Source organism: Poecilia latipinna, unplaced genomic scaffold, assembly GCF_001443285.1.
Source record: "Poecilia latipinna isolate Pla-1442-1.1 unplaced genomic scaffold, P_latipinna-1.0 Scaffold3, whole genome shotgun sequence".
Classification (NCBI taxonomy): domain Eukaryota; kingdom Metazoa; phylum Chordata; class Actinopteri; order Cyprinodontiformes; family Poeciliidae; genus Poecilia; species Poecilia latipinna.
In genome coordinates this window covers 507,631-520,171 of record NW_015112619.1, presented here as the reverse complement: position 1 = coordinate 520,171, position 12,541 = coordinate 507,631, and the positions used below count along the sequence as shown (strand labels likewise).

Genomic DNA, 12,541 nt, shown 5'->3' with positions numbered 1-12,541 from the left:
AAGAAAGTTTTTTTTTTTTTTTTTTTTTTTTAAGTTACCGATACTTGGCACGAGAGGCGATAGACGGAGGATGAATGATTGTGCAGAGTGTAAAAACATCTCAGACGTATGATTTAACAGTTACATCTCCGGTTTGGGCTGAATGAACTCACACACTTTTCTCATTACTGCATAAACTTCATTTTGCTCACACGCACGCAGGGCAGGTCAGTACCTGAAAGCGGAGGTAAAGTCATCAGATGCATCGTTGCAGTCAGAGTGTTAAGAAGAGCCAGGGCGATGAGTAAGTTTATTGCATCGCTCGAAATGTTTTATGTTTGCGCCAAAGAGCCACTAAGTCTATATGTCAAGGTGAATCATCCCTCTACAATTCGCACTTTGCACGAAAAGGTTCGCTAACCTTTTGTGAATCAACTGTTTCTATTAAAGTTGTTTAAAGGAATTTGGCAACCGCAAAATGATATTTTCATGACATGCCAATGTGGAATTTTAGCTAAAATAAACTGCAGGCGCTCAAGCAAGTTTCGTGGCAATTATAATCCTTGATGGCAAAAAAAAAAAAAAAAGATGCAGAAAACAAAGGCTTGCCATAGTTTACCCTTTTTAAACAGTGATGACTAGGCCAAAAGAAATTAATGGCTTTAGGTATGCATACTATAAGAATTGTGTTACTCTCAAAACTAGTGATATAGTAAACATTTGGCTGATTTTAAATCGACTGTGACAAGTGATTAATAATTCTATATTATACAAATATATATAGTAGATTTGTAGTGTGCCTAATGAAGCCTATGTTTCATTATCTGCTGGACATGAGAAGGCAATTATAAAATGTAAAAATATAGATACATTAGCAGCTACTTTATTTAAAGAACCAAAACTCTCTTTACAAAATGGATACAGGCTTTAAAGTTCATGGGTTTATTTCACCCATGAAACCAGCTGTTAATGTTTTGTCAGCTTCCTTTTTCAATGCCTTAGTCATTTTAGGGTACATCTACCATCTCGTATCTTGCTGCTATGACAGCCAAAAAGGCAGAGTACGAGGTGGATGCCAAGTTGGAAGCTGTCCAGATCAAATTTCTATGCAGATGTTATGCAAATGTCATTTAACGTGATGCCCACGAATAAAAAGAGAGCGCATGCTGCAGAAAAGGCTTGCGAGCCAACCAATTAACAGTTTTCCAGCAAGGAAACTATTAAATAAACCATCTTTGGACTCCAAAGGTTATGCGTGTGCATCTAAGTGAATTTTCTACAGTGATCCAATGTGCCAGCCAACTAAAGGAAAACATAAAAGCTCTTTAATAAGCAGGAAATTTCATAAAAATTTTGAGGTGCATCATTAAAGCTCATCTGATCATGGTGTGTAAACAGTCTCCCCTCTGCCTCTGGACAGTGTTTCGCCAATATACATCAGAGCAAAAGCAAAACAGCTCATTAAGTTTAATTGTGCTCACAAAATGACTGACACATGGCGTCCCGAGAGAACACAAACAAACAAGAATTGGCCCATTTCGACAGCCCGCTCTTCTCTTCCATCCTCGACATCCGTCCATCCATTTCCTCCCATTCTCCAAAGAGTTGTTTGACATATGCTGGTTGCACATGAGTGCCCGTCTGAGAGGCAGACCTGGGAATCCCGGGGAAAGCAGAGAACTGGGGATAGTTGAGCGTAGGGAGAGCCTGGTTCCAACCTTTTTCGCTTCTTGGAGCAGAGATATGATGCTAGCGAGCAATCCCAGAAGCAGGGGCTACTCAGACTTAGATTTAGGTGTGCAGGTGTGCTTAACTAAGCCCGTCACTGTGTTAGATTCACCTCACAGTCTTGAGAGGGCAAAAGGAAGTTAAGAAGGGTACGTAGCAGAACAAGACTGAGAGTACCCCATTTCTGTGAATAACCAGAACTAAAACTGGTTTGAATACATATAATGAACATATATTGAACGGCTTTGAATACACATTAATTACGTGCAGAATGTGACCTTTTGGTTCTTTATTGAATTTCTTAGCACACCAAGATCTATATATAACTAATAACTGTTGCAACATTATGTAAAGCACTTCAAGTCGATACATTTCAGCCTGCCACCAGATTGATCTAAATATCATGTTTGCTATTTTCTTATATTGAAAAAGAAACAGTATGGGTAGTATGGACAAAACATTTCTCCTGTCGTGACTGGGTATGATAACTTTCAAAACCCGGTTTCCGAGGAACAATGTGAAAAACCTACAAGGAATATTCATAATTACATTTTTATAACTTTGCATAAACTAAATATAAAACATCCTTAAGCATTGTGGGAGATTATGGATTACATGCAAAAAAAAAAACAAAAAACTCTTAACTATAACAAGATATTGATTGTAAACCGAAACCTTTGTTGCAGCTCTATTTAAAGCGCAAACATGTTTCAGTTCACGTATACAAACGCTAATCAGGTTTATCACATTTATTATCGCTTTTGCTGCATTTTAAGGCTCGTCGCTATCGTCATTTCCAGTTTCTTGATAAACTGTTGTAAACCTTTTAATGCTCATCACCAACTTTCACTCAAAACATTTCTCTTTCTTAAAAATACTCCCTAGTCCTTTTGAAAAACATCTTTCTAAGCTCATACCTAACGTTTCTTAAGAAGCTATCGTTTCATCTTACTTGACTCCTGCGCCTTTTGTCATTGGTTTTCTTTGCGCTCTCTTGGAAACAAAGAATGTCAGACATTTTCACACAACTGCCAGTTGCACACACACAACGTAGCTAAGAATGCAAAGAATGTAAGCAGAGGATGTTTGGACACGACGAGTAGAATTAGAAAGAGACATCAAACTTTTAAGACAGACGGAGCGAATTTCAGCAACCCCCGTACGTTTTTAGATTGGGAGCAGAGATTTTGTGGGAGAGCAATGTATTATTCAAACCCTGAGAATAATTTGCCCTAAATTAAGAAAGATTTACTCTTTAATTTCCAAATGACAATTTTCTTGAAAAATACAAAAGAAAGATGAAAATACAAAACATACCAGTTGCAACTGCAGAGGGAGAAGCAAGACAAAAAAAAAAAAGAAAAAAAAGAAAACTATTCACACGTCAATGCGTTCCTGTTCAAACATTCACATCTTCAATGAATGGGCCTCATTAGCAGGTGTAAACGACAGACAATACATGTAATTATTAATATAGCAACATTTTATTCTCCTTTGATGAATAAAATGTTAATGCATGTTCTGTATAATTCACACTCAAACATCACTTTCATCCCCAATTTCCCCTTTACTAAACAAGAGCATCTAAAACTCTCTGGTGTGCTCTTGGTTCAAGTGATTCTTGAAGCAGCATGTTGTTAAAATGGCACACAAGGAGTGGAGTAATTCTGAGAAAAAAAGCCCTACACAGAATCCTTTCCCACACATTTTTTTTTTTTAAAGCAGAAGCTCAAACTGAAAATATATCGCCGTTTCTTACAAGATAGGAGGACAACAAAGTGCGACAATTTACTGAAGTCAGGCAATGGAGTTCAGAAACATGACATCTGTTTTGCACCGGTTCAAAGCTAAATCGAAGCATCAAAGGCAAAGATGGGTTCCTGTAATGCCTCCAAGCATTTTTTTTATTTTTTTTTATTTTTTAATTGTTTTTCATTGACAGAACAAGCAAGGACGGAACAGATGCAGTCTCTCTCCCCTTCCATGATAGATTAGCAAAACTCGCCCTTACTCAGGTATTACATTACAGTTATTCATTTTTTCCCTCCCAACATCCCCTCTGCTCTAGCATACCTTTATCTGTCCTTTGTACTGTGATGCCATCACCAGAAAGAGGAATAGTGGTCCGACACAGAGTTTTAGCTGCCACAGCTGCCACTCTGGCAGTGCAAGCTGGCGGCACAGGAAATGCAGACAAACGGAGCAGACTGACTGATGAAGGGAATGGGAATGGAGTGCCTAAAAATGGTCAGAACAGCAAGTCTGGAGACATGCAGACAGACAGCAAAAAGAATGAAAGAAGACAAGCCAGAGAAATGGGCGAATGGAGAGCCTTCTCCTCTGCACCTCCTTGTGTTTGGCCAACAGCCAGCTCCTCCATCAATAGCACTTAGGAAAATGGAGAGGGAGGAAAGGATTGGAGAGGAGACGTCAGGAAAAATACGGCAGACAGATACGGAGAGGTGGGAACGTTGCGACATAAAAAGATGCAAACGGCTGGAGAGACACGAGAGAAAGAGTTAAAAAAAAAACACAACAGAGGAAAAGAACAGTGAAGATGGAGAACAAATGGAGAAAGGAGGGAGGGACGGTTTGGATGACAGTAACGATAGTTAAGACAGATGGGGCAGAGGATGGAAAGGACAAAACAGGACGGGGGGAAAAAACGGAGACGTAGACGGATGCAGGAAGCAGGAGGTAGAGGAGGCTATAGAGAAGAGAATGAGGTTTTGGATATACATAATCGAGGAGACAGGAGCTGGCAGAGATAGCAGTAACCGGAGTCCTATTGATGTGTAATGAAACCCCGTATCAGGGGAGAGAAAAACGGAAGGACAAACGAAAAGAGGAAAATAGGGGAGGAGAAAAAGGAGCGGAGCCATGTGGATGGGCGAGAGGATGCTCGGGCGAATTAGTGGAAGATGGGACGCAAAAAGGGCATAATGTCATTTGTTAAATAATGCAGGGAATGAGCACGAGTGGCAGGAAGTGTGATGGAGACGGAAAAACTGCCAACAGGGAAAGGTGAGGCGGCTGGGAAGATGGTGTGATTGCTAGCTGTAGACAAAGAGAAAGATGGGTGGGTGGGGAGACTGATGCATAAAACCGACAGACACATTTCACAAGTGACAAAAATCAGGGTTATGTAAGGATTATGGTCATTTATAGATAAACTCTCATTTCTTAATGCTTAATTAATACTCTTTGAAAGCTTCAATCTACTAAGCATACAAGCAAATTAGCTTTGACAGAATGACCTGGACTATAATGAAGCTGAATTTGGTTTCAAACAGCATTTTCTAAGCCAAGGAATCATAAAGTCACAAATCACAAGTCTTTCAAAAAAAAAAAAAAAAAGCATAATTAAGGGGACTAGGTGATTTTCTAACTTCCTATCTGATTCAAATTATTAAGATCAGTATTTTTTATGATCAACATATGGCTTGGTTTCACTTACTCATGATAGTTATCGTTTGGACGAGTTTTCCAAAAAACTGTTTGAACAGAAACCAACACAACATCGCTTTAACCGTCTCTGTCATTCATTACTTCATGCACCCAAAAGGTTATTTTTACACACAAAATGTATCCGTGACATCACATGATACAGCAAAAATAAAAACTTCTGACTGAGGTTATGTAGAATCAAGCAAGGTCTGGGCTGCTATTAGGTTTTGCAGTTCTATCTGTGCAAGGCTAAAAAACCCGCAACACATGTCTGGCCTCAACACGAGTCCAGACACTCTAACCCGCGGTCCTCTAAAACAGCGGGAGCTGCCCATTCAGGATGTAGAGCATGCTGAGCATGATCCTCCAAAATGGCTGACAGTTTCACCACAATGTGCATGAGAGATGGAGAAACTGTGCTGCTCACGCTGCCTCCTGAAGCCACGCTAACCCAGGGTGCTCTAAAGCAGCGGGGTCCCCCGTCTATTCAGCACCAGCTCCCCCTTTTGTGTCGGTGTGGGGCTGCTGTCGTTACCCCTCGGTGCGACGGGCCGCCAACGCTTTTTAATGAGTCATTTTTATTCAGGCGATAAGGTCAGCCACCCACAGAGGCTTAAAAGGCCCTGAATGGCAAATATGGGAGTTAGCTGTCGCGAGGAAGGGAGGAGGGCAGCCGGTGTGGGTACGTGGTGAATAAACGAAGGTGTGAAAAATAAAATATGGAAAGAAAAAGGAAGCTAGAGTTATAAAAAATAAAAATAAAAAAAAATAAGAATTCTGGCATATTTCAAAACCCCCTTCTTATACGTCTGTCTCCATGTCTGCTAATGGAAGAGCTGGAAGACTTGGTGCCGTCTGTCAGCAATTCCTCTTTCTTTCTGCATCCGACTTGCGAAGAGTAGCTAAAAGACGAGTTCAAATCTCTGCTGCTGACTGACGGAGGGATTTTCGGTACAGCAACACTAGGTCAACAAAGAACAAAAACAACAAAGTCATCTCGGCTACTTGTTTCACAGAAAGCTCTTTCCTCTTGTGCTCTCGCTATTTCTGAACCGTTTCAGGTTTACACACCAAAACACACCGAACCCCCCCCCCCACACACACACACACACACACACACACACACAAAAGAGTGAAAGCAGCAGGCTTCCACCTGGAGCTGGTTTCCTGACGATGTAAGCAATTTTAAATATTAAACTCTCGTCTAAGTTCCTGTGAGCGCACGTTTTAATAAGTCTCATCCCTGGAGTGAGTGTAAATGTCCAAGCTGGAAAGGATTAACACCACGTAGACGCATGCTTTCATGTCTGTGGCACTGAACAGAGTTGCTAGCTGATGAGAAAACAACATAAAAAAAAAACAACAACTTTAAAACAGTTTGAGCTCAGCGGGTCCTTTGAGGATAACACGTTGTACCAGTAAAGACTACAATTTTCCAATCCAACCCAGCCCCCCCCCCCCACACACACACAATAAAAGGTGGGTAAGATTTCTCAATCGTGTGTTCCAAGAACATCGAACAAAAACCTAACATTTACTTCCCAAAATCCTTCTGCAGAGTGTTTGGTTTTTGTCAGAGTAAAAGGGCAAGTTTCCAGCTTTGGGTTAGTTACATTTCATAATTGAATTTTATTGTTTCAAGTCCTCATTTGACTCCAAGGAAAAGGAAGACTGTGTATCTGCAGGAACTGGGCTAAAGGGGAAGCAACAGACTCTGAAATCTCCTGCTCCGGCTTTGATCTAAGACACTCGTGTTTGGATCTTAGTTCAGCTCTTTGTGTGTAGATTATCTCCGCTCGCCACAATATGGGTTTCACCTCATTACAAATTTAACTGGGAGGGAGCGTGTGACAATGGCTTTAGCTATGCTATAGCACATGAGTAGATTTTAGGCATTGTCCATTACGGCGAGCATAATAATTACTGTTCCTAGATTTAATCACTTCTGACGACAGAGTGGGTCCTGCCGTCTCCAGCTGGCTGGCCAATGAAAGCTCTCATCTATAAATAAGTGTCACTGAGGCTCATCGTTCTGCCCTGCACCGCATGTTTCTTTGCTCAGAGTTCTTGCAAGCTGCAAGAAGCATCTTGTTTGAGCAAGTTTGCATTGGGGGCTGGTCATTTCCCCATCTTTCATACTTTGGTTGCTTTGGGTTATTTTTCACTTTGTCAACTGGAGATTTAAAACATTTTCTTTTTAACCTACTTAAAGCTTACTGCATGGAAAATTGGTTATTTGACGATTTAAATGGCTGAGACTGAACTTAAGCTTTTTCTGGATTAGACGCAAGGCTACCGTAGTTCAGGAGCACAGCTAGCTGCTAAAGGAAACTAGAAAAGCAGCAGTTTAATGGTTAAAAAAAGGAAGTCTGCAAAAAAAAAAAAAAAAAAAAAAGGCAGAGCATTTTTTCTGCGAGCAGTAATTACATAGTTCCTAGTGAGAAATGTTTAACCGGCGTTGGTGTCGAGGACACTGCTTTCATTCGGGAACAATTTGTACTTTTAGAGGACCTCAGTGAAATGTGTTTGTTCGACTCCAGTGGAATTGTTTGTTTTGGTTAGAAGCTATAATCTCATGTCTTACAGGCTGACTGGCCCAAAGCCAATCAGAACCACATTTGATTGAAATGGAGTCAAAAGGGGGCTATAAAACCCTCAGAACAATATTTATTATTACATAAAAGGTGTGAGCGCTTTTACAAATATTTATCCAAATAACTCGTCAAAACTTTAACTTGTGAGAAAAATGAACCGAAAAGCAACGGTGCAAGTCACTGGTACGAAAGGGAAGAAAGAAGGAATGAAATGGAAAACGGGGCTCGAACTGACCGTTTGTGATCATCGTTATAAATGAGCCAAGACACTATAGAGTCTCTGCCATCATCTCCATCCGTCTAAATAAAACGGAACAAAAACAACCCCCCTCCCAAAAAACAACCATCGTTTTATTAATGGCTCTAAACTCACCATTCAGGTTCGTGGTTCCATCGCCGTCCAGCTGCCGTTTCTGTGCAGTCCTAAATTCCTTCAGGGAGAGGTAAAGCACCTTTCGCATCACCCGTTCTTCCGACCACGGGATCCCATCGCTGTCATCCTGTGGACGAATGCATGGAAAGGAAAACATGTCAGCATGAATGAGTAAAAGAAACCGAAGCCTCAATCTTAAGCTACCTATTTATTCACATCAGCATAAGTTTCTGCACACACGAAGACCGCTTGCGACAGTGGATGTGAATTACTCTAATAAAAACACGTCGTTTATGCTGCGTGCTCTTCTTTTGTTTTGCTGCTGGGCTGCAGGAAAAATGTGACTTGAGGCGAAGGTCAGGAAATGCTCACAGGCCAACCGAGGCTTTGAAAAAACAGCCCAACCTGCAAGAATCCAGCTCAGTGCCAAGAAAGCTACGCAGAAATGCAGCGACTATACACTCTGTAAACAATATAATGAGATGAGAAAAATATTTGCTTACAAGGACTGCAGCCAGTTAGCAGCAATGTGGAAATTGCATTATGCATTAGTCTGCCAAGAAAGGAATAAAATATGGGGGCACATAAAGATATCATATAGAAGCCATTATGAAAGCTTTGCACAAGATTAAAACACAAAGTTTGAGTCTGCCGGAGAATGCCTTTATATACGATTCCTCATCTCTGACTACAGAGTGGTACATTAGCATAACATGACAGAGTAATGCATTAGCATAAGGTGTAAAGGATTACATCCCCTCCGTAATGCAATGATTGCTGTGTGCTACAATGATAAAAAGTTAGAAAGAAAATGAAAAATGCATAATGCAACTTTGAAGACATCACTTTTTTTTTTTTTCTTCTTTTTTTTTACCCAGTTTGAATCAAACACACTGAACAGCAAAGCATTTAAAATGCTGCAAATTACTTAAAAAACCTACTTGTCTTGTTGAGTTTTAACAGCTCATTAGAAAACTATCCAGCTGGAGCGAGCTCAGCTATGAAAGGGTCTTCGGAGAGCATCAAACGGCAATGACAATATTTCTACTCTCTCATATTCCCAATTCTCCGACTCTGATCTGCTTGGTGTTTAACAACACTAACGACTGAAGGAAATTCGATTCGGACGCATGCAAAAAAAAATTTTTAAAAAAAAAAAAAAAAAAAAAAAAAAAAGAGATTGGAAGCAGATTTTCTCAAAACGAGATGCAAGGGCGCGTCTCGCGTTCGCTTCTCGTAACATTGAGGAGAGAACGCATTTTGAGAGCTGGCGCGCGCCGTTTATTTGAAATCGTCGCAAATTCTGATCATGCCAACTCATCTCTGCAAAACACATCTTCTGTGTGAGTCAAATGCGATGCGAGAGGCAGATATGAAGAAACAAAACAGCCTTCTGATAGTCCGGTTGACTCAAATCTCTGGTATAGGCTCCGCTGAAAGGCTTCCAGATATCGGGGCGACATCAGAACTGACTAAACGAATTCGAGTCTTGTAACTCAAATGAGAACTTCCAGCTGATGTAATTACAAGATAAAAAAGTTACAGTAATAGAGAACCAAAAAAAAATTTTTTAAATTTGTCTCGTTGCTGCCTCGAACTTGGTTGTTTTTGTTATATTTGATAGAACTACACAAAGTAGAGCATATGACTGTAAAGCAGAAAGAAAAGGAAACATGGTTCACATTTCTAACATGAAAAATGTGGCATGGTGAGCATCTGTACTCAGACAATGGCTGCAAGTCTTTTTCACATCCTGCGACTGAAATGCTGGCGAATTATTTTTTGGAAAATTACCTTCCTTCTTTCCACCTGGCATCTTTCCTTGGTGATAAAAGCTACATTCATTACAAGAACATCTGTTTAAATAGTTTAAGAAGGTAGATGAGGAAATTCCCAAAAAATTTGTGGCAAAATAAAAAAGAGCACATATGGTGACACTGAAACTACAACATTAATGGATTACGTAGCTAAGCGTGTTCAAGAGAGAAACAGAAAAACATAGTATGATATTATGTTGTATCCAACAGCCACAATGCCGTGACAAATGACTGTCTCTTCTGCACCTTTCTGCTAAGACTGCTGATAGTCTTTTCACACTCAAAAAATCTGATCTATGCAGACAAGCCACTGCTAATTATAGCTGCATCGCCGCAGGGTGTGTACAAGTGTGTCAGTGTGTTTGACACATATATGATGTCTGAGGGGGTTGCGTCAAAATGTTGAGAGAGGACAGATAAGATGGAACTTCATTCAATGAAAATTTTTGTCAATATACTGAGGGGGATTATTTATTTATTTATTTATTTATTGTAATTTTAATGGTCAAGAGTAAATTGTTTAATTCATTCTAAGGCTTCACAAGATTAGGAATTGATTATAAGAAAAATATTTCTTGACTTTTCTATCAACAAAAAGTCCGCACCACTGTCCCTGAGCTTTCTGATCTTCGTCGCCAAAAGCCGTTTCATTTGCGGGATATGCAACAGTCAGTATCAGCTGGGCTGCACAACTTAATCACCGATTTATGATCATCACAGTATCACAAAGAACTTCCAGAACAGCAAGAAATGTTAGCTAATTATTTTAGTACAAAGCGCTTAGACCGTCTGTGACGGAAATAAATCTGGTCACACTCGTTTGACGCAACATAGAAATGTCACCGGAGGCGTAAGGAGGTTAAGTCACGGAGAAAAACGTCTGATGTTTCAGGCGTCGGTCAGAAGCAGCTTTTCCACTAAAACCTTTTTTAAAGATTTAAAATCAGAATCCTGGCTCCAAAACGTCGCCGTTATAAGTTTGAACGAGCAGACGACAAAACTCGAAAAACGTGCGAAAGTGTTATTGTTTGTATTCACTTCCTTTTAAATCAGATAAAACCCAACGCATAAGACCTGGACTGGTGGCGGCCATGTCTGGCTGAATGCAGACTCCCGGCAGGCATGTGGACACGAGCAACGCCGCTCGGCACGACAGCGCTTCTTAGCCTCCGACAAAGACATAGAGAGGTATGTTTTAAGCGTAATAAGCGGGCCCCTTATTACGCCGTCACATGCGAGTGTGCGTGCACACATGCTCGCCAGTGGGAGAGGCAGGGCAAGACTTCAATTATGCCATTTCCCCCTGTAGTTAATGTCATCTAATCCATTCTTTGTGTGTGCAAAAGCCTGCCAGGTAAGCACCAATTACCTAGACAGCTCACTAGCACTCCTTCTCTCATGGTGTGGCACAGGGCCAAACGTACACCGACACAAACGGCACAGTCGATAAATCTCCCGGTTACAAACAGTGGTGTACAGCTGACGGTTAATACACACCAACGCCGCATAGCTGAATATAAAAGGAAAGGAGGGGAAAAAAGTCGATAGATTGACCTCAAAGTTTGTCTAGGTTTCTTTTTTCTCTCGTACTCTGTGGTTTCCTTACAGCTGTTGGCAGGCGGCCACAAATGTTTCCTGCACTGTAGCACACAGCAACGAGTGATGGATAAAAACTAAGGGGAACAAAATCATAATAGTAGCAGCTGCTGTACTGTTCAAAGCTGCCCAACCTGTGATGTGAAAGTGGGTTTTCTCCATGCATACCTCTCCTTTTTGAAGATTTTCAAACCACCAAATTATATGTTTAAGACAATATTTTTTTCTCTCTTTGTGTGTGTGTGTGTGTGTGTGTGTGTGGTGGGGGGGTGGCAATAAAAAAAAAATCCACCTGCCAGAAGATAGTAAAGCAGGACAGAAAGGCAAACAGCTGCTCAAATGAGCAATAGCATCAAAATGTGTTACACCTCGCTTTCCCAGTCGAATGTTGCCAGATTTCTTTTTTTTTTTTTTTTTTGCACAGAGAGCTTTCACATCGAATGCCACCTGGCAGTGACACGCATCTACACCCTGAGCCAGCTCCCACAAGGTGAGGAAAATCCCACTAATGAGCGTGGGGATCTTTGCGGCTCGTGAGCTCACAATCGGGAGGCGCCTTGGGGAGTGCCGAGCACCAGTCACCCAGCAACCTTGTAACCAACACTCTTTTGAAACAGACGGGGAGGCAGTGACAAGCACCTGTTAGGAGACGGGGAGCAGAGTTTTAGACAATGGCATTTTTCTCCTTGAAGATTTGGCCAAAACTGTAGACCAAATATGTCGAGATCCAGTGGATGGACACTCAAGATTTGCAAGCGGCTCACTGCAAGCAATGCAGGTCTTTACACACTGAGACAATATTGTTGGGTCAACAGTATGCAGCCACAACATTTGCTCGGTAACAAACAAAAAAAAACAAGCAAACAATTTGATGAAAAAAATAAATAATTCCTACTTGTAAAATATATTCGTAGAATTAGAGCCACTAGATATTAGACAATGGTGACTGATGATAATGATAAATGCTGCATTGAAGCATTAATGGAAAATCTGATGACATCCGTCAT

At 40.8% G+C, this 12,541-nt stretch overlaps 1 protein-coding gene across 1 annotated transcript in view; it reads right to left on the bottom strand.

Moving 5' to 3' along the window:
• The window catches only part of jarid2b (jumonji and AT-rich interaction domain containing 2b), a 120,349-nt gene that overhangs the window by 52,701 nt on the left and 55,107 nt on the right, over positions 1-12,541 (bottom strand). Inside the window, exon 2 of the mRNA XM_015048039.1 lies at positions 8,122-8,248. Within this exon, the coding sequence (XP_014903525.1) occupies positions 8,122-8,248 (127 nt within the window). The remainder of the gene's footprint in view (positions 1-8,121; positions 8,249-12,541) is intronic.